The 27,165-nt window shown below is 35.9% G+C and overlaps 2 protein-coding genes across 7 annotated transcripts; one reads left to right on the top strand and one right to left on the bottom strand.

Moving 5' to 3' along the window:
• Positions 1-1,639: 1,639 nt before the first annotated feature.
• LOC122034771 (pentatricopeptide repeat-containing protein At3g29290-like) lies at positions 1,640-22,956 on the top strand. Of its 5 annotated transcripts, none has more exons than XR_006126778.1 (5): positions 1,640-1,947; positions 2,204-3,899; positions 22,156-22,322; positions 22,489-22,617; positions 22,709-22,954. XR_006126778.1 is itself a non-coding variant. In XM_042594115.1 (5 exons), exons 2-4 carry the CDS (start codon positions 2,256-2,258, stop codon positions 22,566-22,568), a joined length of 1,887 nt encoding a protein of 628 aa, XP_042450049.1. In that variant the 5' UTR covers positions 1,640-1,947; positions 2,146-2,255; the 3' UTR covers positions 22,569-22,617; positions 22,709-22,956. The 5 variants fall into 5 exon arrangements, 4 of the variants coding, with proteins under 4 accessions (XP_042450049.1, XP_042450047.1, XP_042450051.1 ...); XM_042594115.1 differs by having other exon boundaries at positions 2,146-3,899; positions 22,156-22,318; positions 22,709-22,956; XM_042594113.1 differs by having other exon boundaries at positions 22,156-22,318; positions 22,709-22,956.
• Positions 22,957-23,130: 174 nt separating this feature from the next.
• Positions 23,131-25,828, bottom strand: LOC122034351 (UDP-glucose 6-dehydrogenase 4-like). Of its 2 annotated transcripts, XM_042593564.1 has the most exons (3): positions 25,699-25,812; positions 25,446-25,598; positions 23,131-24,870 (listed from the first exon to the last, which is right to left on the bottom strand). In XM_042593564.1, exon 3 carries the CDS (start codon positions 24,853-24,855, stop codon positions 23,413-23,415), a length of 1,443 nt encoding a protein of 480 aa, XP_042449498.1. In that variant the 5' UTR covers positions 24,856-24,870; positions 25,446-25,598; positions 25,699-25,812; the 3' UTR covers positions 23,131-23,412. The 2 variants fall into 2 exon arrangements, with proteins under 2 accessions (XP_042449498.1, XP_042449496.1); XM_042593562.1 differs by lacking the exon at positions 25,446-25,598 and having other exon boundaries at positions 25,699-25,828.
• Positions 25,829-27,165: the final 1,337 nt, after the last annotated feature.

Consider the following 27,165-nt stretch of genomic DNA (forward strand, 5'->3'; position numbering starts at 1 on the left):
TTAAAAAATATAAGTATTAATGAAAAAATAATAAACAAAATTAATTAAAAAATAAAACTAAATAAAATTAAATAAAATTAAAAATATATATAAGTATTAATGAAAAATAATAAATAAAATTGATTAAAAATTTAAACTAAATAAAATTTTTAAAATATATAAACTAAATAAAATTTTTAAAATATATAAGTATGAATGAAAAAAATTAAAAATAAAATTAATTTTAAAAATAAAACTAAATAAAAATTTTAAAATATATAAGTATGAATAAAAAAATTAAAAATAAAATTAATTAAAATTAAAATTAATTAAAAATAAAAAATTAAAATTATATAAGTATGAATATATAAGTATGAGTTAAAAAAATTAAAAATAAAATCAAAAAATTTTAAAAAAAAAAGAAAAAAAGATAGAGGGTAGAATGGTCATGGGGGGGGGGGGGGGGGGAGAGCAATTTGCGTGGGGTAATATAAGGAGAGATTTGAGGGAAAAAGAATTGACTTATAGAAAATAATTTTTATTTTTGAGCATTGCCCTATTTTTATTTTTAATGGGGTAAGACTCTAATATTTTTATAATTTTATACACCTCTAAGGGCACTTATAAAAAATTAAAGTGGGGCAACTACTCCGACCAAAATTATACAGGATTTCGCCCCTGATTGGGTGTGTAATATAATACATAAATTTTATTATGTTGATTTTCTTTTTAATAAATTTCATTTTATTTTATCTTTAAAAGTTCTTTTCGATTTACCTTTTAAATTTTAAAATAAATTTGTTAATTTGTATTCCCTTATTAATATAATTAATTTATCTATTTATAATAATAGATTGTGTATATTTATTCTCTGACATGCTATTTTTCTAAAAAAAAAATTAAAATTTGTATAATCCAATGCTAGCAGTGGGTAAAGTCATCTGAGATTAATTAGACTCGTTAAAAAAAATTAAATTTTATTATATAACTAATTGTTAAAGTTATTAAAAGTAATTTTAACCCGTATAAACTATAATCTATTAATATTTTTAGATAATGTGTGTTAATTTCCAATGCTATGATCCTCTATTACTAATTTCATTGATTAATTTAATTTGAATGACGTTTTTAAATATTTAAATTATGCATTCTATTTTTTAAATTATCAAATCACTTATTAATTTATTCGGCCCTTCATTTTAGTTTGGCCGTTGGCGGTTTTACAGGAGGACAAAGCGAACCAAAAAAGACATAACTAGGGGTTAAAAGGGGATATTTGAAAATACCGATGCCTAATTTAAAAAGAAATATGTATAATCTAGGTGGTATTGACCCGGTCATTTGTAGAGAAAAATATGTATAATCTAGATATTTAAAAACGTTAGCTGATTAGTTTAATAAATTGCAAAATTTAACATATATTATCTTATAAATCGACTTTAATATTGTCAGTCTTTTGTTATTTAATAAAATAAAGATGGTAGCAACTAAAAGAAGAAATGATTAAAGATTTCAGAAATTCGGAGGAAAGTTATAATAATTTTAACAGAAGACTATTTTGAAGAAAAATAAAATATATAGATAATTATAAAAAAATAATTAATTTGGACAAGTTTATCGGCTGAACTATTTCCAGATCGATCCCAGCCGTTACGGCTTCGTCTGCTCACTTCTCGGCTCTCTCCTCGAATCCCTATCGGGTATCGGCTACCCGGCTCGTGCGCTCGACCACGTTGCTGCTGTCTGGTATTTTTGTTATCGCTTCGACGCTTCCCCGACGTGACCTACTGAAGAGTCTCCTTCCTCAGAGCACTCATATAGGAAGAGAGACTAAGCAGCACCAATACATCATTTGAATCCTAATCGAAGAGGAGAAACACATTTTTTTCAGATCCTGAAGGCTGGATTTATGTGAATCTTGCTCCGCACTAACACAGACAAAGTCTAGGTTTCTCTCAACTCTTCTTGGTAACCTAGCTTCAACATTATTTTCTTTCAAGTTTTTGGTCGTCTAGATTGGAGGAGGCTCCTAGTTGTATAAATGGTTTCAAAAAATTGTTTTTTTATTATTATTTTGCGGTAGTTCAATCTCTGGATTTGTATGGGTAGGTTTCTTTTCATCAGGGAAGAATGACATGTATTGCTATCTTTGCTGTTTTCCTCTAGTGTTGCTGAGTTCTTCTGACATCCTGCGAACTGAAAAGCTTCATTTTTTCTGTGATAGCACAAGTGATAATTTTTAGAGTATTCAGTGCTGTGTTCGCAACTTTTTTGATATGGTGGAGCTTCTGAGGGGCTGTAGTATAATCTGCGCCGCGTATGATAGTTCTCCTGTTTTTAGAATCCCAGTTAAGAAAGAGGAATCTTTCCAGTTCTCTTTTTGCTATCTTGAATTTGCGCCATTCAAGCAGAGATGTCTACCAAGTAGACTTGCAGTGAATAGATCACCTGCTCTATTGGTGATTGGTGAAAACGGTAGGTTGAATAGACTCAAGCCACTGATAATGTGCAGAATGACCAATCTATCATTGTGTGCAAGGCGAGATTGTTCTGCTTCTGTATGCTACTATAAGTCAGGTGTCACACTTGGAGAAGAAGTTAGTTTGCCAATATGGGATCAGGATGTCAGTTTCAATTTGAATGATTGTCTCCAGGAGCATCTGCCTCTCGTGACTCCTGTTATTCAAGAAGAACTTTGTGAGAATATTGAGCAAAGCCCCTCATGCAGGAAGTTCAAGAGGCTATTTAAACTTTCAAAGGGGGGTTTGCACTACTTAGAGGAGAAGGATGAAGAGCTGTTGTCAGGTAGACTCTTGGTCCTTAGCAGATCAAACAAAGTTAAAAGTGCTTTAGAATTGTTTGCTTCAATGGAAGCCTCTTCCCTTCACCCTAGTTCTCATGCTTGTAACTCTCTCCTATCAAGTCTGGCGCGCAATGGATTTCTTAAGGATGCCTTGCACATGTTTGAGATAATGAATAAGAAAGGAATTGCTACTGGTCACACTTTCAGTTTGATACTCAAAATTGTTGCTAGTGTTCAAGGTGCTAATGCTGCTTTAGGAATGTTCAATGAATTTGTAGAAGAAGGCAGATCAAGAAAATTTGATATCATTGTTTACAATACAATGATAACAATCTGTGGGAAAGATAGAAACTTAATTGAGACTAAAAGGCTCTGGAGAATGCTCAAGCAGAATTCAGTTGGAAGTACCATGACAACTTATGAGTTATTGGTCAGCATTTTCGTGCAATGCGGACAGTTCGAACTAGCAGTTGATGCATACCATGAAATGATTCAGAGTGGAATAGAGCCAAATGAAAATATTCTAAGAGCAATTCTTTCTTCGTGCACCAAAGAGGGGAACTGGAACTTGGGTCTCAGTGTTTTCCAAAAGATTTTGGATAATGGCATCAGGCCAAATATTATTGCCTTTAACTCACTGATTAATTGCCTGGGGAAGGCTGGAAAAGCTGAACTTGCATTCAAGGTATATGATATGCTGAACTCAGTTGGGCATAGGCCTGATGGATACACATGGAATGCACTCCTTTGTGCTTTGTATAAGTCTAACCGGCATGTTGATGCCATAAAATTGTTTGAGGGCATTAAGCAAGAACAAGATTTTGGCTTAAATGTTCACTTATATAACACTACTCTCATGTCTTGTCAAAAACTTGGTTTATGGGACCGCTCACTACAGATATTGTGGGAGATGGAAAACTGCGGAATTGAAATGTCTACTGTCTCTTATAACCATGCAATTTATGCTTGTGAGGTTGCAAGGAAGCCAAAAGTTGCACTGCAAGTTTATTGGCACATGATTGAACAGAAGCATACACCAGATATATTCACATACTTGTCATTGATAAGATCATGCATTTGGGGATCTCTTTGGAACGATTTAGAGGAAATAATGGAGGTATGCGCCAGTTTTACTTTGGACCATGGAAAGTACTTTGCTTATTGTTGGATTGTGAACATGCAAAAAGGATTTTTTGTATATCTTTTGATTTTCTGTTCCTTGATTACATGGTTGTTCCTAATACCCAGAGTTTGCAACGTTGCATTATAAATATCTTTAGCGAGATCAATGCCCACATACCCATAGTTTGTGCAATAGACAGTTATTGTGATCAGTCAAAAACCTTAGTATTGGCCTTAAGCAGATGGGAGTGAAGAACGATTTTTTTTTTTAACTTGAGAACAAAAATGAAGATCTGAAAACAAATTTGTATATTCCTAGATATTAGTATTTTATTCTTGATAGAACTTAGTTTTATTAAGTATAATATTAATACCTTTATGATCTGCTAGGACTAGTTTATACATGTTTATTTAATTTGGGTCTTAATGTGATTAAATTAGTTTTTATTATAAGGTTATTTTGTTAAATAAATTACTCAGTTGGTGTGATATATTTGTTAGTTAAATCTTTACTTAAATCTTCAATTTAAAATTATTAGAGTTACATTATAATTTGTTACTTAAATCTTTCATTGTTAAAACATAAGAAAATTTTATAAAAGCTTCAACATTAATTTTAATAATGAAATATTTTCTTTGGAGATTCTAGAATTAATTATTTAGGATAAAAGTTATTTCATGGATGATTGTTAGTTATGGTCAGGGTTCTAAAATTTAATAGGCGCTAGTCGGGCGGCAGACCAGCGCCTAGGCCGCTTAGGCAGGGACTAGGCGCCGCTAGACAGATTCCTCGGTATCCCTTGATTTTTGTGGACATATGCAAATCTGAATGTTGTCAAGGTTATTATAGTCAATGGAGATCTAACTATGTCTTGAACTATCTCCTAAGATTACAAAAGTAAGTGCTAAATTCAGTGAATGACATGGATTAAATAAACAGTAAGTGCTAAAACAAGTTTTGCCAACATCAACTAGAATGAAATTTAAATGAATCATTCATTTAAATTTACAAGTACTTCTCAAGCAGTTCACATTCATTTAAATTCACAAGCAGTTCACATTCATTTAAATTCCTCGGTATCCCTTGAATGACAGTGGGTTTATGAATGGCATGAGAATATGAGATTAAATAAACAAATGCAGTTCACAATTAGAATGCATTTTAGTAAGTGCTAAAACAGTAAGTGCTAGATTCAGTGAATGACATGGATCAACTAGAATGCCTTTCATCGTTGTCATATTAAGTGAAAGAAAAAATAAACCGTAAGTGCTAAATTCACAAATGTAGTTCACACGCAAACATCATTGTGAACTAGTAAGTGTCAAAATTCACAAATGCATTTTACAAGATTACATCATTGTGAACCACTAAGCAAAATATAATTGTTGAATAACATAAGTCATGCCTTAACAAATGAGTTCAAAATTACACAATTAATAATATATTAATATCTCATAGACTCATATTTATTTTACTTCTTTCTCTTTAATTTTCAATAACTTGTTCTTCATCGGACAAAAATTCAATATCATCATTATGATTCTCTTCTTCTTCAAATGCAAAATCATCTTCATGAAGTTCTCTCACTCTAGAACTTCTTCAGGGTTGTAGATTTTTATTTGCTCCACTTGCTTTATCAACCATTTGCCAAGTGAGCCCGGACCCTAGTTTAACTTCATCATCACCGCCATCCACAATCCAATCTTGTGCATTAGAAGCATCTTCTGCAAGGACATTGGCATTCCATTCTTTTTCTCTTTTTTGTTTGTTCAACAATCTACCATTAAATTGGACAAATACTAGATTGTTCAATCTATTGACATCCAACCTATTTTTTTTCTTTGTATGAATCTAAAAAAAAAGAGAGAGGGAGAGTAAATATTATAGTTAGTAACATGAATATAAAACTTTAAAAATTAATACATTACTTTAATTAAAGACTTAAAGTTTAAAGCTTACTCCTTTGAATGCACTCCAATTTCTTTCACACTCAGATGAACTTGTAGTTAATGAAAGTATCCCCAATGCCACTCTTAGCAAGTTGGGTGTGTGAGCACCGTATGTACTCCACCATGCACATGGATCAAATGTATCATTATTTTTTTCACATGCTTTTGCTGCCAATGTTTTTCCAAATAATCCAGTCTTGTTTCTGTATTTTGCAAATTTCTTGTTAATAATTATATCCTGTAGATCTAACTCATTGGCATGCAAAATTTCCATACATTCAAAAATCCCCGTTGCGACCTCCTCATAAGGAGCAATAGAACTATCTTTATAATAAAAATAGGTATTCAACAAAAATGTAGTGGTATGCAATGATGTATCAAGTTTATCCTTCATTTTTTACTCAATAATCACTATGATAGACTGATAGTTTTATTCCATATTGTTTAGGGTCATCTTGATATCTTCTTTAGCTTGAAGATGCTCTCCATATAAAAACACCATAGATGACTTTCTATCTCCATTTACCAATCGAAGAACTCTTACCAAACAAAGTGTCACACCATTCCAAAAACTCATGCTCATCCCTTTGTTTGTTTTTGATCATTTACATTTCTCCCACGTATCACTTGTTAACATGATCCATAAACTAGATTTTTTTTCAATCAAACTTTGCAATGTGAGGAAATTTGATGCAAATCTAGTAACTCCTGGACGGACTATATTGTTAGGATCGGTTGAGCTATAGGGGGGGTGAATGGCTCACTTCGTTTTCTTGATCAATTTACTCTTTCGCAGCGGACACTTGAAGGCAATGCTAACTCTTGTATTTACTTGGTATCCACCTCCTCAAGGAGGTGACTAGTCCAAGGATCCACACCACTCACCACTCTTCCACTATCAAAACCCTCCTTCTCGGAATCACACCGAAGGTGGAGACACCTTACAAGATTATAACTCTCCCTCTCCAAAGTAAAGATCACAAACACTACAATGAAGAAGAGAAGAAGGATCACAAACTTTAACCGGCTTCTTCTTTGCAAGTGAGACTTCAGAAAGTGGCGGAGAGGAGAGCTTGAACACTTTTCAAATCTTGATCACTTGAAGGATTTCTGAAAACCTTTGAGAGCAATGGAACAGTATTTTCTTTTTGGATTGATTGTTTTCTTTTTCTTCCACGCTTTTAAACGTCGAGAAAACTAGCCATTTCTCACATAGCCGTCGCCATGAATCGATTGGGCTTGTATTCCAATCGATTCAAAGGTATCCGTTGAGTGTTGTCACGTTAAGATCAACGACGTAGATCATCTGATTTGAACCTTAATCGATTGAGATTTTGCCTTGATCGATTCAGACGTGTTATGCTTCATCGCAGAATCGTAGAGCCTCTTTGAATTTATCGGCCGATCGATTCAATACCTTGAATCGATCGGCTGATCGATTTAGGAGGAATCTATGCTTCGCACAGATCGTTCACCTATCGATCGGCTGATCGATTTAGGAGGATTATGTGCTTCGCACAGAACCTTACTGATCAATCGGCCGATCGATTGACTTCCCTTCAATCGATCGATTGATCGATTCAAAGGCATTCTGCCTCACAGTTATGTCTGAATCGATTTACAAATTAATTTTTGACAGTGAGCTTAACACACATCCAATCTTCTGACTTGTAGGAGCTTCTCTTGCCAAGAATCCGGTCCCCGACCTTCTTGACTTCTCTTGCCTTGCATCTGGTCTTCTGCAAGTAAGCAAGAACTTCTTTTTACCAAGAATCTAGTCCTCGATCTTCTTGGACTTCCCTTGCATCTGGTCTTCCGATCTGCAAGAAACTCCTCCTGCGAACTCACAACGCATGTTAAATCCAACGTATTAACCTAAACTTAAATAATTGTCAATACATTGAAACTTCCAGGGCATGATTGCACCAACAATCTCCCCCTTTTTGATGTTTGACAATCTATTTAAGTTTAGGCTAATTTCCAACATACCATAATAATACAATGATAAATAATGATTGCAACTACGCTGAAAATCATCTCAATTAAGCATAAGCAGTAAGCAAGTAAGCTTGAATTTCAATTTAAATTTGACTAAGCATGAACTTCAACATATATCTCCCCCTTTGTCAAATATAAAAAAAAAACAAACTCCCCCTCAAAATGTGCACTAAACAAAACACAATCAGTCCAAGGGGTACTCCCCCTAAAACACACAGATATCAACATAATATAACAACGGTGATCGTAGAAACAAAATAAAAGGTAGAACAAGTAGCATAGCATATATCCAAAGTAAAATAGAGTTCACAGAGGGACTCCATAACAACCATCCACATAACGGACAATAACACGTCAGAAAGGGACATAAAACTTAATAAGATCATCGCCCGAAGGAGGGGGATCAGCAGCAGCAGCAGGAGCAGACGTAGTAGCTGGAGCAGGAACCGCCGCAGAGTCAGCACCAGCAGCATCCTCAGCATGGGGAACAGGAGCTGTGGATGGAACAGACTGAGATGGATGACCCGTAGCCCAGGAGCTCACTAAATCCACTAATGTATCCAAAGTCGCCTGCATCGAAGTCTGTCGATGGACTATGGTATCCATCATGGAACGCATGTCAGCTACCTCCATGGTCAGCTCCTCCAGGCGAGTGTCGACAGTCTCCTCGAATGTCGGAGAAGCTGGCTCGGGGATATCCTCCTCAGCATCATCCGCCGCAGGAACCAATGCCTGTGCATCCCCCTTGCGGCGAGCCCTGGGTCCCTCACCAAAAGCACGTCCATCGCGCCATCGAACTCCCGCTGAACCACCAACTAAGCCCGTCTTCGTGAAGGAGCGGGAAGAAATCCGAGAATAAGCAACAGTCATGGGCTCCAGCCGTCCCCGGGAGACATCTACCTTCATGGACTCCAGCCAGTCTGTGATAAGATGCCCGAAAGGCATGTGGACCGTCTGCTGCACTAGCTGGGTAAAATGAATGATGCAATGAAAAATGTTCAGAGCGATGTTGATGTCAAGGGAATGACGAATGACATATAGGGCAAACATGTGAGGGGGTCGCAGAGCGGCTAAGGCACGAGAAACAATGGGAAAAAGGCAGTTAATGATCGCCTTAAACAAGGCAGCGTTCTCAGCCGATAACTCAAGCGAAGAAAATTTAGTGATTTGAGCATTTGGCCCATCCGGACGAGGACGACCAAAAAGGAACTGATGCATGGATGCAATGCTGAGATGCTCAAAAGGTGGAGGCAACTCATCAAGAAGAGTGGGATAAAAAACAAAGTCATTGTTGGATGGTAGACAACCAAGAAAAGATCGAAGAATCTCATAGGAAAAGTCCAAGCTCCGTTTCGCAACGCGAGTGCGATAATTTACACCATCAGAAGTGTGCAAATTATTATAGAATTCGGAGACAAGACTTACATTGACATCCCTCTCACAGGTTAACAATGACTCAATTTTATAGTGCCTGAACCGGTTATAGGTATCAAAACAAGAGTCCTTATAGAATTTAAGATCAACAGACCTAGGGGTAATGAGCTTGAAGGTGTGTTTGCTAAAGGCCTGCTGCAAGGCAGCATTAGGGAACCGCGGATCAGTAGGAGGTTGAGGACGGGATTGTGGTCTAGAAGAACCCTCACCCGACTCACCAACCTTCTGTTTCTTTCTAAAGGATGGGAAAACAATGCACAAGATGGAATAACGTGATGGAGCAGAATGCAAAGAAAAGAAGAGAAAAGAAAATGTCGTGCACATGATGCATGAACGAAATGCACAAAAAAAATAGCAAAATTAGCCACAATCAACTGACAAAAACAAAATAGAGAGGAGAAGAAAGCAAAAGAATGGAGGAGTTACTTAGGGTTTGGGTTCGGCATTGGAGCTCTGCGACGAGGAAATGAGGAAGACAGACTGCGAGCCTTAGGGAGCGGAAGTTGAGGAGAAAGGAACGCCGGAGAAGACCGTCGGATAGGACGACCGACGGGGTGGGAGGATCGCCGAGGAAATCGCCTAAAGACGAAGGCACGGGAGGAGTCGGGAGAGAGAAGAGGTGGAGTGAGAGAAAACCTAGGTAAATCGGGTTTTAAGGTGGGTTTTAAATTCCCAATCGATCGACCGATCGATTGAGATCAGGTGAATCGATCGATCGATCGATTCACGAAGCTTCTGTGAAAAATTGGATACGCGTCTCAATCGATCCAACGATCGATTCAAACGGGATGAATCGATCCATTGATCGATTAAAATGCCTTCTGTGAAAATCGAAAGAGCGTCCCAATCGATCCATCGATCGATTGACCATCTCTGAATCAATCCATTGATCGATTCACCTTCTCTGAATCGATCCATTGATCGATTCAGATGCTTTCTGAAGTGAAATGCGAGCCTCCCAATCGATCTACCGATCGATTGGGAAGTCTGATATTACTGCACTTTTGAAAAGCTTTTCAGATCCAAGTTTTGGAAATGCACAAATAATTATACACTCTAAAAATCACGAAACTTTGTGTAGACACCATATATGTCTCATATTATCAACGAAAAATTTTTTAACAAAAATTAACTCGTCTTAGTGAAGACTTACACAAAATCGAAGGTTGTGGAAATCTTCAATAATTTGAGTAAGTCCGTATCTAATTGTTCAATGATATCTCGCATCCAATCACACATGTCAACCAGGATTTTAAAAATGAGTTTTATACATATTGTAAATTTAAAATTTTCAATCATAATCGTAGGGCAAAGTGCACATGATTTGTACACTTGCTTTCCCTATGATTGGACAAATGAATATTTCATATGAAAATCATTTTTCTTGACCAAAATAATGCATCATAACAAGCATTATGACCAAGATAAATGTCCCTAACATCTCACCCCCATCTAAATCACATTAAGAGGACAATCCTATGTTTTTGTGAGAGGCAAAACTTAAGGTGAAGAAAAACCTAAAGTGTTTTACCTGTAAAGTGATCATGGAGGATGTGATTTAATCAATACAATACATTCCCAATTCCCTTCTAAGAAAGCTAAATTCAACTTCGGGAAGAGGTTTAGTGAAGATATCGGCTAAGTTTGACTTTGACTCAACATAATTTAAAATAATGTCACCTCGAGTTACATGATCACGAATAAAATGATGTTTAACCTCTATGTGTTTCGTTCTTGAATGGTGGACAGGATTTTTGGTCAAGTTGATTGTACTCACATTATCACAAAGAACTTGAACATTGTTATAGGTAAGTTTATAGTCCTCTAGAGTATGAGTCATCCACAATAATTGTGATACACACTCTCCCATGGCAATATATTCCGCTTCGGTTGTGGAGAGAGCTACATAATGTTGTTTTCTACTTGACCAACTTACCAAAGAGGACCCTAGAAATTGACAACTACCACTAGTACTTTTGCGATCCAATTTGCATCCGGCATAATCGGAATCGGTATAACCAACTAGGTCAAAAGTTTCGGTTCTAGGATACCAAAGACCAACATTTTGAGTTCCCTTAAGATATCGGAGAATTCGCTTAACGACACTCAAATGTGACTCCTTGGCACAAGATTGATACCTTGCACATATGCCTACGGCAAAAAGTATATCGGGTCTACTAGCCGTGAGATAGAGAAGACTTCTTATAACACTCCGATATACCTTGGAGTCAACTTCTTTCCCCTCAATGTCTTTATCCAATTTTGTACTAGTGGCCATGGGAGTAGATATTTCCTTTGCATTTTCCATTCCAAATTTCTTAAATAGCTCTTTGACATATTTATATTGATGAATGTAAATGCCTTCTTTTGTTTGCTTAATTTGTAACCCTAGGAAAAATGTCAATTCGCCAACCAAACTCATTTCAAATTCACTCTCCATGTGATTAATGAATTCATTTAAATAATCTTTATTTGTAGAACCACAAATAATGTCATCTACATATACTTGGGCCACAAACATATCATTATCACTATTTTTCAAGAATAAAGTGAGATCAAATTTTCCTCTATGAAATCCTTTTGATACTAGAAATGTTGACAATCGTTCATACCAAGCCCGGGGAACTTGTTTTAGCCCATATAAGGCTTTTTTAAGTTTATATACATGATTTGGACACTCCAAATTTTCAAATCCCGGTGGTTGCTCAACATATACCTCTTTTTTTTTATAACACCATTCAAAAATGCTGATTTTACATCCATTTGGTACAATTTGAACCCCTTGTGGGCGGCAAATGTCAACATCATCCTAATTGACTCCAATCTTGCTACGGGTGCATAAGTTTCATCATAGTCTAACCCTTCTACTTGATTGAAACCCCTAGCAACCAATCTAGCTTTGTTTCTCACAACTATCCCCTTATCATCAAGTTTGTTTCTAAAAACTCATTTTGTATCAATAATCGATTTGTTTGTAGGCCTAGGAACTAAATCCCAAACTTGACTTCTCTCAAATTGAGATAGTTCATCTTGCATTGCTAAAATCCAATCGGGATCAAACAAGGCATCATCAATGGTTTTTGGTTCTATTTGAGATATCAAGGCGACTTGGCTTCCTTCATTTCTAAAGTAAGATCGAGTTCTCACTCCTTAAGTGATGTCTCCTACTACTTGATCTAAGGGATGATTTACATGAATCCTAGTAGGTCTTGATTCTTGATTTATTATAATTTCGGGTTCAAGTGGCAAAGATTCATTTTTTTCACCATCACTTTCTTGATTTTCTTCTCCTTGATGATCTACTCCATCCAGTGTTAATTTCTCTAACTTAAAACGTATTTCTTCATCGTTTGTTCTTATAGAGTTCAAAGAAGGATTTTCTTCAAAGACAACATTTAGTTATTCTTCAACTAATTTTGATCTTTTGTTGTGAATTCGATACGCCTTGCTATGATGTGAGTAACCTACAAGGATCCCCTCATCCGCCTTAGCGGAAAACTTTCCCAAGTGATCTTTGGTGTTTAGAATATAGACCTTACACCCAAACACTCTAAGATGTTTAATTGTAGGTGGTTTACCAAACCACAACTCATGAGGTGTTTTTCCTAGAAACCTATGTATTAATGTTCGATTTTGCACATAACATGCCGTATTAATTGCTTCGGCCCATAGGAAACTATGAACTGAATATTCATTTAACATGCTCCGAGCGGCCTCTTGCAAAACCCTATTTTTCCTCTCAACAACTCCATTTTGTTGAGGAGTCCTAGGGGTGGAAAATTCATGTTTATAGCATTTTTCTATACAAAAATTTGTGAATATATCATATTCAAACTCACTTCCATAATCACTTCTTATCTTGTTTATCTTATGAGCCTTTTCATTTTCTACTCTATTATAAAAAGCAATCAAGGTATCTAGAGTTTGATCCTTATGTTTCAAGAAAAACACCCATGTATATCTAGTGTAATCATCCACAATCACAAAGCAATATCTACTACCATTTAAAGAAATATATCTACTACTATCAAATAAATCCAAGTGAATGAGCTTCAAAGCATTTGAGGTACTTACAACGTTTTTACCTTTATGAGTAGCTTTGGTTTGCTTACTCATTTGACATGCATCATATATTTTGTCTTTTTGAAACTTCAACTTTGGTAATCCTTGCACCAACTTCTTCTTTGAAAGGTTTTTGATATTCCTCATGTTGGTGTGAGCAAGTCTCCGGTGCCAAAGCCACGTCTCCTCTTCTTTGGACATGAGACACTTAGTAAACACATTAGTAGCACCAAATAGTTCAACTTGATAAATATTTTCTCTTCTATAGCCTATGAGAATATTGGTGTTTAGTTCACTATGCTTGATTAGACATTGAGATGAGTTGAACTCAACTCCATAACCCGAATCACATAGTTGACTAACACTTACAAGATTAAAGACCTTGCCTTTCACTAATAACACATTTTTTATTACAAATTTTTTCGAAATTCTAATATCTCCTATTCCTATAACTTTTAATTCACCACTATTACCAAAAGAAACAGTACTTTTACTTTTGTGTCTAAATGATGAAAATTTTGACGAATCTCTCGTCATATGCTTAGAGCATCCACTATCTACGAACCATGTTGTTGGATGCTCCCCCTTTGCGCATGCCTGTTTAAACACGATGAACCAAATGTTTTGGTACCCATACTTTGGGTCCGGTAGCATCAATAACAAATTGCTTGGGTACCCAAGCTTGAACAAACTTAACCCTTGAAGCATGATTTCTACTAATTAGAGACATGAATTTAACTTCCTTATCTTGTGATTTAAAACCTAGTCCCGCTTTGTTGTACACACCTCTTTGAGCGCCTAGAATCATGTCTAAGTATTTTGAGCTTGAAGTAAATTTTTCTAGAGCACTTCTAAGATCATCAACTTGTGATTTCAACGATACATTTTCCTTTTTAAGATCATCAAAATCATCTTTGTCATTTTCATGAAGCATGCAAATTTCACATGGCACAATTTAATTTTTAAGTGATTTACATTCATTTTGCAATTTTTTAACCTTCCCTTTTGATTTAGCTAGTGCATTGGTTAAGCATGTAATGGTGGCATACATCTTATCAAGTTTGGGAGAAATTACCTCATCATCACTAGATGATGACTCACTTGAAGACTCCACATCCTCTCCATGACTATCTTCATCTTCACTATCTTCAACATAGCTTAAGGCCATGAGAGCCATGTGCTTTGAGCTCTTCCTTTCATTTTCTTCCGATGAGCTTGATGATGAGTCGTCCCAAGTGACTTTCAAAGCCTTCTTCTTTTTCTTGATCTTTTCCTCTTGCTTCTTCAACTTTGGACATTCCGTTTTGTAGTGTCCCTTTTTCTTGCATTCATAGCAAATTACATCAGTCTTAGTCTTAGACTCCACAAGAGATTTACCTTTTCTCTTTTTATCATTGAAAATCTTCTTGACATCCTTCTTGTCAAACTTCCTTGAATGTCTCATCATTCTTCGAATTGCCATTTCACTTGATGATAGCTCTTCATCACTATCACTATCACTATCACTGTATTACTCAGATTCTGAAGATGCCTCCTTCTTCTCCTTTTTTTTTTCCTTGTGCTTCTTTTTGCTCTTTTCACCTGCAACAAAGGCTATACCTTTCTCTTTGTGGCTTGTGTTAGCTTGCTCATGCAATTCAAGTTTACAAAATAATTCATCCAACTTTACTATTGACAAATCCCTTGATACCTTATAGGCATCCACCATGGATGACCATAATGAGTTTCTTGGGAAAGATTTCAGGCATACCTTATGAGATCTCGGTTCTCTACACTCTCTCCAACTGAATGAAGACCGTTTAAGAGTTCCTTGAACCTCCCATGTAGTGAACTTACCGTTTCTCCATCCTTCATTGTGAAATTTTGAAGTTGATTTATCAAGAGGTCTCTCTTTGCAATTCTTGAATCCTTGGTGCCTTCATTTAGCTCAATGAGCTTGTCCCATAAATCCTTGGCACTTTTGAAAGATCCAACCTTGTTGAGTTGTTCCGAGCTTAATCCACATTGAAGAGTCACAATCGCCTTTGCATTTGCTCAAGCCTTCATTTTTTGTTCAACGGTCCACCTTGAAGATTCAAGCATTCTTCCATTTTCGGTTGGCGCCGTGAATCCCTCCGTGATTGAGAACCACATATCAATTTCGGTCATGAGATAGTGTTCCATGCGGCTCTTCCAATAAGCAAAATTACTGCATTCATAAAATGGTGGTCGTGAAATACTATGTCCCTCCTTCAATGACATCTTGTAGCTCTTTAACTTGTGCTTTCTTGGCGATGAATCCTCAAAAGCAAAGCAATACTCTGATACCACTTGTTAGGATCGGTTGAGCTAGAGGGGGTGGGGGGGGGGATGAATGACTCACTTCGTTTTCTTGATCAATTTACTCTTTCGCAGCGGACACTTGAAGGCAATGCTAACTCTTGTATTTACTTGGTATCCACCTCCTCAAGGAGGTGACTAGTCCAAGGATCCACACCACTCACCACTCTTCCACTATCAAAACTCTCATTCTCGGAATCACACCGAAGGTGGAGAAACCTTACAAGATTACAACTCTCCCTCTCCAAAATAAAGATCACAAACACTACAATGAAGAAGAGAAGGATCACAAACTTTAACCGGCTTCTACTTTGCAAGTGAGACTTCAGAAAGTGGCGGAGAGGAGAGCTTGAACACTTTTCAAATCTTGATCACTTGAAGGATTTCTGAAAACCTTTGAGAGCAATGGAACAGTATTTTCTTTTTGGATTGATTGTTTTCTTTTTCTTCCACACTTTTAAATGTAGAGAAAACTAGCCGTTTCTCACGTAGCCGTCGCCATGAATCGATTGGGCTTGTATTCCAATCGATTCAAAGGTATCCGTTGAGTGTTGTCACGTTAAGATCAACGGCGTAGATCATCTGATTTGAACCTTAATCGATTGAGATTTTGCCTTGATCGATTCAGACGTGCTATGCTTCATTGTAGAATCATAGAGCCTCTTTGAATCGATCGGCCGATCGATTCAATACCTTGAATCGATCGGCTAATCGATTCAGGAGAAATTTGTGCTTCGCACAAATCGTTCACCGATCGATCGGCCGATCGATTCAATACCTTGAATCGATCGGCTGATCGATTCAGGAGGATTCTGTGCTTCGCACAGAACCTTACTGATCGATCGGCCGATCGATTGACTTCCCTTCAATCGATCGGCTGATCGATTCAGAGGCATTCTGCCTCACAGTTATGTCTGAATCGATTTACAAATCAATTTTTGACAGTGAGCTTAACACACATCCAATCTTCTGACTTGCAGGAGCTTCTCTTGCCAAGAATCCGGTCCCCGACCTTTTTAACTTCTCTTGCCTTGCATCTGGTCTTCTGCAAGTAAGCAAGAACTTTTTTTTGCCAAGAATCTAGTCCTCGACCTTCTTCCGACCTGCAAGAAACTCCTCCTGCAAACTCACAACGCATGTTAAATCCAACGTATTAACCTAAACTTAAATAATTGTCAAAACATTGAAACTTCCAGGGCGTGATTGCACCAACATATATCTCTCTTCTTTGTGAAAATTTTCATTTATGACAAAGTCTTATGGTGAGCATAAATGAAAATGGTAAAAGACTTGGCTTGCTCAATAATCTTTTTATATCGTGGAAGTTTGCCAATACTTTTAAGCATGAGATTAACAGTGTGAGTTGCACATGAACTCCAAAAGATCTCAGATCTCTTTTCTCTCATCAATTTAGTTGCAGGCATATTGTTGGTGACATTGTATGTTACAATCTGAACAATATTTTGAGCTCCAACTTGTTCAACACACTTGTCAACATACTCAAAAATAAGTTTAGTTGTATGTGCCTCGTCTGAAGACTCCTTAAACTCTAAAAATATAATACCCAGCTTGCAATTAACACACAAATTTAAGATGCTTCTTTTTCTATCACTCCATGCATTTGTTATGATCGAGCACCCATTCTTTGCCCATTCTTTATGTTTCTTCAGCAGTTGTTTTGTTCTTTCAACTTTAGCTTTCAACAGTGGCTCCCTAAGTTGATATTAAGTTGGAGGCTTGAATCCTGGTCCAAATTGACTCACTGCCTCCATTAGTTGCTTGAAACTATCATTATTAACAGCATTGAATGAGATTCCATTTTCATAAACCCATCTCCCAACATATTGCTGAACTTGTTGAGTTCTCTCTTTGAAAAGAGCTCCATTTATATTTTTTTTGTGAAGCACTTTACTCCCATTGGAACCTACATTTTCTAGAGCAATTACCGATGCATATCTATCCATGGGGTCAAGTGGAAGAGGTTTTTTAATTCCCTCTATCCCTTCAATTTCAGGACCTTCTTCGTCAGAGAAATAATCACCTCTGCTCTACAATTTTGTTCTTCTATTATTTTGTTCATCTTTCTATTCCTCTCTTCTAAAATAGTCTGTTTGCACTTATTTTTATCTTCTTGAGATGCTTTTTGACAACCAGATACATTTCCAGGTATATTTCCTATGTAGCTCCTTGATCCTATATACTCCCTCGACATCGTTTTTTCATATACCTTGCATTTAATTTTGTCAAGGTTCTTTGGATCAATCAACATCTCATACTCCCATCCAATGTTATTTGACTTTCTCCTAAGAATTCCGGATTCGAGTTGAGTAACGGATACGATCGAAGATGGATTACTTGTCATTGTAATTATGATAACCTATAAAGTTATTTAAAAATAAATTTAGGATATAAATTAGTAAAAAATAATAATATAAATCAATAAAAAAATATTATTAGAATATAAATGTAATTTATATAAATTAATAAAATTTATTATTATTTTTTAAAAATTTTAAATATAAAATTATGAATATAAAGATGGTTTATATGGATTAATAAGATTTATTATAAATTTTTAATTTTAAATATAAAAATATAAATTAATTAATAATAGTTATCATATTTTTTAAATTTTAAATATAATATTATTAGAATATAAATAAATTAATAAAAAATTTTAGGATTTTTTTTTAATTTTAGATATAAAATTAGGAATATAAATATGATTTATATGGATTAATAAGATTTATTAGAAATTTTTAATTTTCAATATAAAATATAAAAATATAAAATTATTAATAATAGTTATCAGAAATTTTAAATTTTAAATATAATATTATTAGAATATAAATAAATTAATAAAATTTATAAAAATATTTTAATTTTAAATATATTTTTTATATAGTTTGTTAGGATAATTTAATTAGGGTGTATTAAAGCCTACTTAAATTACCCTATTTAACTGAGGAATTATTTAATTAAATAAATAATAAAAAAAAATTAAAAAAAGGAAAAAATTGTGACCGTTGTGCGTCGCTGAACAATGCAAGCGGGTCACGTTCGCTGCAGTCAGTTGCGTTCCCGGACGCGTTCGCCGCCGCCAGACTAGTCGTCGGAAGCTCGTCGGAAGCTTCCGACGACTAGTCTGGCGGCGGCGGACACGTCCCGTGACCCGAAAGCGTCGCGGGAGGGAAAAAAAATTATTACATAAATGAAAAACTTATCGATCATGTTGAGCAGAGTTTTCCGGAGGAGGCGAGAGGCGGAGGAGGCTAGGCAGTCGAACGAGTAGCGATTTAGGTCTTTAAAGGGAAAAAAATCCAAAATTTTTGCGCCGCCCAGCACCGCCTAGGTAGTTGGCCCACCTAGGCTGGCCGCTCAGCACCTTTCCAGTGCAATTGCCAACCGCCGAGTGCCTAGGCGGCTGCCTAGGGCGCGTTTTAAAATATTAGTTATGGTTAAATTAATGAACTAGAATTGGTTAATTTGAAGTTGTTTTGATAGATTAATGATTATTTAGGGCTAAGGTTGCATGAAATTATTTTGCATTTTGAAACTAATTAAATATCATATTCCTATTGCAAGCATTTGAGCTTGTTGTGAATATCCCATAGTACTAAAATTATTTTCCTAATTAATTAAATAGGATAAATTCTTATTATAAGAGTTCAACGTGGAAATGCTATTCATTATTATTTAAAATATTTTTGAAATTATTTGATTATGAAAATTATTATTATAGGTAGAATAAGTTAAAATGTTAAATTATTATTTATTATAGAACTTTTATTTAAAAATAATTTCTTAAAAGATTATAATTATCATTGAAGAAATCTATTAATGCATCTATAACATCTATAATGAACTCTCTTCTCCAACTAATTTATTTTTATTAAAGAAACTTAAAAGTTTTGGAGAAATAAAAGATGTGTGTCTTCCTTTTGTGATTCTTGACATTTTATTCCTTTTAATATTTCGTTCTCGCTTACTTATTGCCAATCTGATTTAAGCATGATGTTTCTATTTCATGTAGGAATATGGATTTATCTTAGTTAAAGGCACATCAAATCAATGCAGCTAAAACTTTCTTTGTTCGACTCCAACACAATAACTCAATTTAGTATTTTAAAATTCACATAGAGAATAGTATATGATCCTTTTAGTTTGATGTTATTGAAATAATAAGTTGAATGAGTTTAATCTAATAAATGACGTGGGCAATATCACTCATTATATTAACCTATTTGTTGTTAGTTTAGAGATATTTTTGTGATCATTTATGCAATATGTTACATTATTAGTTTTGAGAAATTTGAACCTTAATCTACATGCTAGTTTTTTTTAGTCTAAATGTGCAATCAAATCTTTGATTTATTACAAATGTGTAAATCTTGAATATTTTTTAATTTTTTTTCTTTATTGTAGATGCACCAATCTGGAATTTATCTTCAATTTAATTTCTTCAAAATTATTTCCTTTTTGCATTATTTGTTTCTTTGTTTGCAGTATTGAAGTTGTTAACAAAATTGTTATAAACAGTTGATTAAATGTAGAATATTTAGGGTAAACCTCTACAAAAAAAAAAAAAAAAAAAGACGTACCTTGACTTAACTAATAAGATTTCATAAGTTATCACAAGTTTGAAACTTAACAAGGATTACACTTATAATAAACGTTTAACCCTCCCCTAAATAATGAAATAAAAAGTAAAGGGTGATAGCAATTACTAACAACTTGATGACAAAACCATTTCAAATCCATGTTCAAGCTCTTTGATCATTTTGAGCATTTATCAGTATGAGCATAGAAGATTTGATGTTTAGAATAAGTTTTTATGCCCAAAAGCTCTCAAAAAAATATATATTGAAAAATCACTTCTAGTTTGCCTCTAGTTGACTAGATGCATATATATGATTGTTGGATAACAACAATTATATCGCTAGTCAACTGAAAGTTACCTATAGTGGACTGCTCAAGCTTCTAGTCTATTGGAAATAGTTTCCAATCAACTGTTGTTCAAACAGAAATGCTCTATTTGCACAAACCCTTTGCTCAGTCAATTGATAGTTGTCAAGTCCAATTGATTGGAAATCACTTTCAATTGACTGATATCTTTTGAAATCGTACTTCATTTGGCTAACACTTTATCGTGAGCCTACACAAAAGTTGAGATTCAAGTTGTTTGACAAAATACTTGGGAAACCATCTCAAGGGTATAAGGTTTCACAACCATCAAACCCTAAGTGTGTCATCTACTATTAGGTAATCACAATATCATACAATATAACATGTTACATGCCCGAAGACAAAAATCAAAGGTTACAATCACTCAATGTAACTCGCCATGATTCTGATGCTTTGAGCTCTTTGCCAACTCTAGTGCACCAATTTAATCCAAATAGCACCTCGATCCAAGCCCCCAACTCTTGATCCAAGTCAAGCTTTCAATCACACAATCTCCACAATCTACATATCCACAACTGGATTCCACTGAATCCATAAAGCTCCATGCCCCTCTTAATTCATTCCTCCAGTCCTAAAGCACATGATCACCACAATCGTTATGTCCACAATCTCCACAAGCTCGACTTGATTCAAGTCTTTAAGCCTTTGAGCACGTGATCTCACAATCACTATGTGATGTTGGCTTAAGTCTGTTTGACATCATTGCACAATTCTGCTAAGCATCATTGTTTTAATCAAACATTAAAACAGTTTCAACATATTAAATGTTCATGAACAGGTTTAGTACTCATGTCAAGAGGAGAATTATTTTTTATTTGTTCAGTAGTTCAGTATGTAAGTATCAAAGCATTTAATATTTTCTATGCTTGGCTGTCGTAGACAAACATGGATCACTGGCCAATAAGGTTTTCTTAAAATCATGCACTGTTAACAAATAAAGAACATGAACACTCGATTAACAAGCTCGCTTGTTGGCTTGATTTAAGTATTTGATGCCAAATATTACTTGGATAAATTGCAAATTAAGGATTATGATTTTTCATATTCATATGTAAATATTCAGTAATCAATCAAACTCCTATATAAGCCTATGTAGGAGTTTGATTAAATTCCTTCTGAAGGCTGTAAGAAATCTATAAACTTCAAATCGATGTGTTTGAATTGGTGTATGACAGCTTTAATAAATTCAAAAATGAGCTAAACTTTTGTTGCCAGTGCAAAATTGATCTTGCTGTGATCACACATTCAGCTGAGCTCAACAAGTTTTTGGACAAGTTCAGCTCGTACTGACTAGCTTTGAGAAAGAAAAAAGATTCAAGATGTTTGAGTACTGACATTTGTAATCATAATTTATATTAGCAGCAAGTAGTTTCCATCTGCACCATCTTTGAATATCTTATGCTCTTTTCTAACTATAATTGGTGAATTTTGCTGTTTCTATTGTGTGCATGTAAATTGGGGTCATGGTTGTTAGTAGTCTTATGAGAAAATTTATTCATGTTGTGTCTTCTTGGATCTAACAGAGTGTTTCACCAAATTCTTCCATCTACAATGCACTAGTTCATGGGCTGTGTTTACGCGGCAAGATTTCAGTAGCAATAAAACTGTACAAGAAGATGCGCAGCATTGGACTCAAACCTGATGGAAAAACAAGGGCATTGATGCTGCAGCACTTGCCAAATGATAGTAGGTAACTCTTCAAGCATTCTTGGATTAAACCACGGTTGATTTTCACAAATAACATGCTTCACCAGAGATTTGTGACTGTTTGTATCTCCGTCGATATAATTTTTATCGTTTCTTTCAACTATTGCATTAGCACAGTTGTAAATTTCACAAATAATACCTCCTTGCAGGAGTAGACGAAAACCTCAGAGAAATAGTCACTGAATTCCTCCTGATAACTAGTTACCCAGGCCTTATTGTGGCTCCGTGATGCCTTGGTCGCGGACGATGCCGGTTATTGTGGAATAACTGAGGCTGAGGTAGGTTAGCAGATAATTTCTAACGAGCTATGAACTTTAGTAATATTTAGCCCATCTTAGGCTATTAAACTCTTTGGAATTTTGGCTGCAGTTCCACCAGGCAGATGAGAAGTGGAAAACTATAATCTTAATCAAATACCACGCTGAAGCGTTCAGGCTGATGAATGTATATGTTCCTGGAGATAATGTACGTAAAACCACATGAAAAATGTAACACACGTCTTGGCGAATGATGGATTATTTTGAGCTGTATTTCCAGAATACAATTTTCTGATTTTTTTTAAGAGGAAAAAAATTAATTTGTGAATTATTAGCTAGACAATGTCATAAATCTGCAACATAATTTTGTCCAACATAATCTTGTAGCAAAATTGGTTCAGGCAAATGGGACAAATAGTCTGCAACTATTAATCTGCAAATGTTTCAATATCTTGTTATTCGCATAGAAATTATTCTGAGCCCATCGTTGCAGCAAGAAAGAACCATTCATCATACGAGGAAAAAGGAAAAAAGTAAAGAAACTTCCAATCATGTTTTGTCATAGTAAAATTTACCTAGTCAACAAAAAAAATATATCAGTACTCCCATGTAATGTAATGCAACAAAAGGTATTCAAAAAGTACAGCAACAGAAGAAGCAGGAAATAGTGTAATCGACATCTTTTAAACTAATAATGCCTAAACAAGAGGCCACAAGACAACGATCAAGGGAGAATTCTCAATCCGAACCACGAAAGCTAGTATTTATCATCTATAAGAGCTCCCACCATATGTCACTGATTACCAGATCTCCCAATCAGGCCACGGCAGGCATATCCTTGAGCCATGGGTCCAATGGCTTTCCAATCGAATAAACGATGAAGCCAATCTCCCTAAGCTTCTCGGGGTCTACCACATTGCGACCATCAAAGATGAAAGCAGGCTTCTGCATGTTATTATAGATTTTAGCATAGTCCAGTTTTTTAAATTCATCCCACTCAGTCAGAATGCAAATTCCATGTGCCCCCTTAGTGGCCTCATAAGCATCCCAGGTCACTGACACCTCCTTCACTGCGGTTGGGCTCATTGGTTGCAGGTGGATAGGGTGATCCCAATCAAATTTGTTCATGGCAAGATCACGCTGGATCTGGTCCTCAGTCACCTGCGGATCATAGATGCTGATCTTGGCTTTGTCACCTATGAGGCCCTTGCACACATCAATTGCAGGAGTCTCCCTTGTGTCGCCAGTATCCTTCTTGAAGGCAAAGCCAAGAACAGCAATCTTCTTTCCCGACACTGTATTGAACATGGAAGAGACAACACGGTTCACGAACCTGCTCTTTTGGTAGTCATTGATCTTGATGACTTGCTTCCAGTAGTTGGCCACCTCAGGGAGGCCATTGCATTCACAGATATAAACCAAGTTGAGAATGTCCTTCTGGAAGCATGAGCCACCAAAACCGACACTCGCATTCAAGAACTTAGGGCCAATTCTACTGTCCTTGCCAACGGCATAAGCCACTTCAGCTACATTTGCCCCTGTGGCTTCACAGAGGGCTGAAATGGCATTCACGGATGAGATCCTCTGAGCTAGGAAAGCATTAGCAGCAAGCTTGGATAGCTCAGCTGACCATAGATTGGTAGTGAGAATTCTTTCCTCAGGAACCCAATGGGCATACACATTTTTTAGCGCCTGGATTGCCTTTTGACCCTCTGGAGTTTCCCGACCACCGATGAGGACACGATCGGGGCTGAATAGGTCCTGAATTGCTGTACCCTCTGCGAGGAACTCTGGGTTGGAGAGAATCTGGTAGTTGATGCCTTTGCTGTTATGGGTTAAAATCTTCTCAATAGCCTCAGCAGTCTTGACAGGGACGGTGGACTTCTCAACCACAATCTTATCAGATTGTGAGACGTCGGCTATCATCCGAGCAGCACTCTCCCAGTAGGTGAGGTCAGCTGCCTTGCCAGCACCAAGGCCACGGGTTTTGGTGGGTGTGTTCACTGAGACAAAAATGATATCGGCCTCACGAACATACTTCTCCACGTCAGTGCTAAAGAATAGGTTTTTTCCTCTGCATTGCTTCACAATTTCATCAAGTCCAGGCTCATAGATTGGAAGTTGCTCAGAATTCCATGCAGCAATGCGAACAGCGGAAATGTCTACAACTACCACCTCAACGGAAGGGCATTTCAGAGCAATGACCGCCATTGTTGGGCCACCGACATAGCCGGCACCGATGCAGCAAATCTTCACCATTTTTGTTTAGATGGACTGAATCAATTAAACGAAAAACAAAATCTAGTCAGTGAATGCAAAAAGTAGTGATTGATACATAATAAGTAATGAATCAAATAGTCACAGATCTTCAACCCAAATAAATTCCTAAATAAAAAACCAAACACAAACGTTAATTGTTTGGTTTTTATATCGATGAGTCAACTCAAACATCTTTCTAGCAAATAAGAGCATTTATTAACTAATAATACATTGATATTATAAGACAAAGTATATAGACAGATTCAGAAGTTAAAGGCATAATGCATGAAAAGAAAACCCTTGAAAAAAATTTCAAAAAGTGTCTGATATAGTCATTGGGAAAAGATGAAGAAAAAAAAAAGATCAAATAAATCTACATGACCTAACGAAACCTTTAGCAAAATGGTAATAAAAGGCGGCTTTTAGTTTTAGATCCGTTCCGTTGCAGATCTTTTAAATAAAAAAAAAAGCATTTCATAACCCCAATGCTTCCCATCAATTGATAGGTAAAGATCCGATCTGTAAAAATACCAACGATATCAGATTTAATTATCAAACAACCGAGAAATGGATCTGCATCGTGATAAGACCTTCCCAAAGGATCAGATTCAATCCGAAACATCCTTCCTTCTCCGGCTGCTGATCACCAAAATTCTGCTAAAAGTTGCTTAGATCCAAAATTCCCACGAAACCCCCGGACACAATTTAGTTCATCAGCGAAATCGCGCAAAGGGTAGACAGATCTAAGGCATGTACATTACGATCAAAGAGCGGTAAAGCAGAAGGTCGCGAATCTCAAGACGAAAAGCAGACGAAAAGCTTCAGATCTAGTGAGAAAATTACCTGGAGATCTGCGCGCCTCCGCTTCCACAATAGTTTTGAAGAGGCAGCAAATGGAAAGGGCGAGATCTGAGAGGCGGAAGAAAGTGGCAAGAGATGTAGAGCTTCTTGTGGAGGAAAGACAGAGGGGAAACGGGCCTTAAATAGCAACGCGCATGCCCGTCCCCACAAAACAAAAAAAAAGTCAAAGGTCCGTTTCATGATCTACCAAACCCATTTGTTTTTTCTTTTATTTTAGCCTAATATCAAATATCAAATCCGCGTCTTTGAAAACTATATCATTATTTATATAATCACATAAATTATAAAATTAAATGAATAATTTTAAATTTATTATTATTATTATTATTATTGGCTCTGAGCATAACACGTTTTGACATTAAAAAATAAAATAATTTTAATCTTTAGTTTTCGAGTGAATATTGAATGAGCTAATTATTTAATGGAATATAATGTTGAGTAGGTATAAAATAATAAAAATATAAGTAGAGTATGTGTAAATTAAAATTATTAATTATATTAATTAATGTGGTTTAGCACATAATAGAATTTCAACGAAGCTAATTAACCTTTCCCATAAGTTAACGGTACCTGCCGTACTAAATATAATGGGGTTCCCATAATAAAATATATCTTAGAGCATCTGCAATGCTCTCTTAATAGGGATGTTAAAACACCTCTTGGTGTTAACACATGTTGTGGAGGGATGTTATAACACCCCTCCATTTGAACGCGTTCAAAAAAAAAAAGTAGATCCGCTACCTTAGCGGCCCCCTAGTGCCGGCCCACTTGAAAATTAAAAATGGGGTGTTAGCCCATCCCATGTACGTGTGTTTTTTTTTATTTTATTTATTAAAAATTAAAAATTTAAAAATATTAATAATTTTAAAAAGTAAGAGTATTATTAAAAATATTAATAATAATTTAAATATTTTAAAATATATTTATTTAATATGATATAATTTTAAAATTATTGAATGGATTGTGAGACCCATAAATAATAAGTGTTAATGTTAAAAGAATGTGGATGAAAGAGATATATTGTTATAGTGAGTATGTGACGGTGAATCTTATACTTTTTTATGAGATGGTGAGTGATCCTGTCCGAATCGCTGAATCAATGGACGTTGGGCACGTGGCGCTCTCCTTGTTGCTGACGTAGATCTCTGACCGGTCGTACGGCACTCCGGCGAACCTGCAAAGAAGTCGGGCCGGGAAGGGGTTCCCGGCGACGACCCTCCGACGCTCAAGTCAGGCAAGTGGACAACAAAGAAGTGACTCTCAATATCAGAGAATGCGTACCTCAGGCGAAGTGTGAGGCTCCTTATATAGAGCTGGGAAGGGGCTCACGCACATATACCGAGGTGAATACGTGTCCTCAGCCCATACCTCAGTATGGGCTTGTCAGAAAAGCTTACCTGACACCATACTGCTGCAGTCCAAGCACATCTCTGATGGGACAGGGGAACC

Source organism: Zingiber officinale, chromosome 11B (assembly GCF_018446385.1).
Source record: "Zingiber officinale cultivar Zhangliang chromosome 11B, Zo_v1.1, whole genome shotgun sequence".
NCBI lineage: Eukaryota > Viridiplantae > Streptophyta > Magnoliopsida > Zingiberales > Zingiberaceae > Zingiber > Zingiber officinale.

Excerpts from the sequence above, each read along its gene's own strand:
- LOC122034351 (XM_042593562.1), bottom strand. The coding sequence starts at position 24,855 with ATGGTGAAGATTTGCTGCATCGGTGCCGGCTATGTCGGTGGCCCAACA.
- LOC122034771 (XM_042594115.1), top strand. The coding sequence starts at position 2,256 with ATGGTGGAGCTTCTGAGGGGCTGTAGTATAATCTGCGCCGCGTATGAT. Across the intron at positions 3,900-22,155 it reads ATTTAGAGGAAATAATGGAG|AGTGTTTCACCAAATTCTTC; the intron begins GTATGCGCCAGT and ends TGGATCTAACAG. Across the intron at positions 22,319-22,488 it reads GCAGCACTTGCCAAATGATA|GAGTAGACGAAAACCTCAGA; the intron begins GTAGGTAACTCT and ends ACCTCCTTGCAG.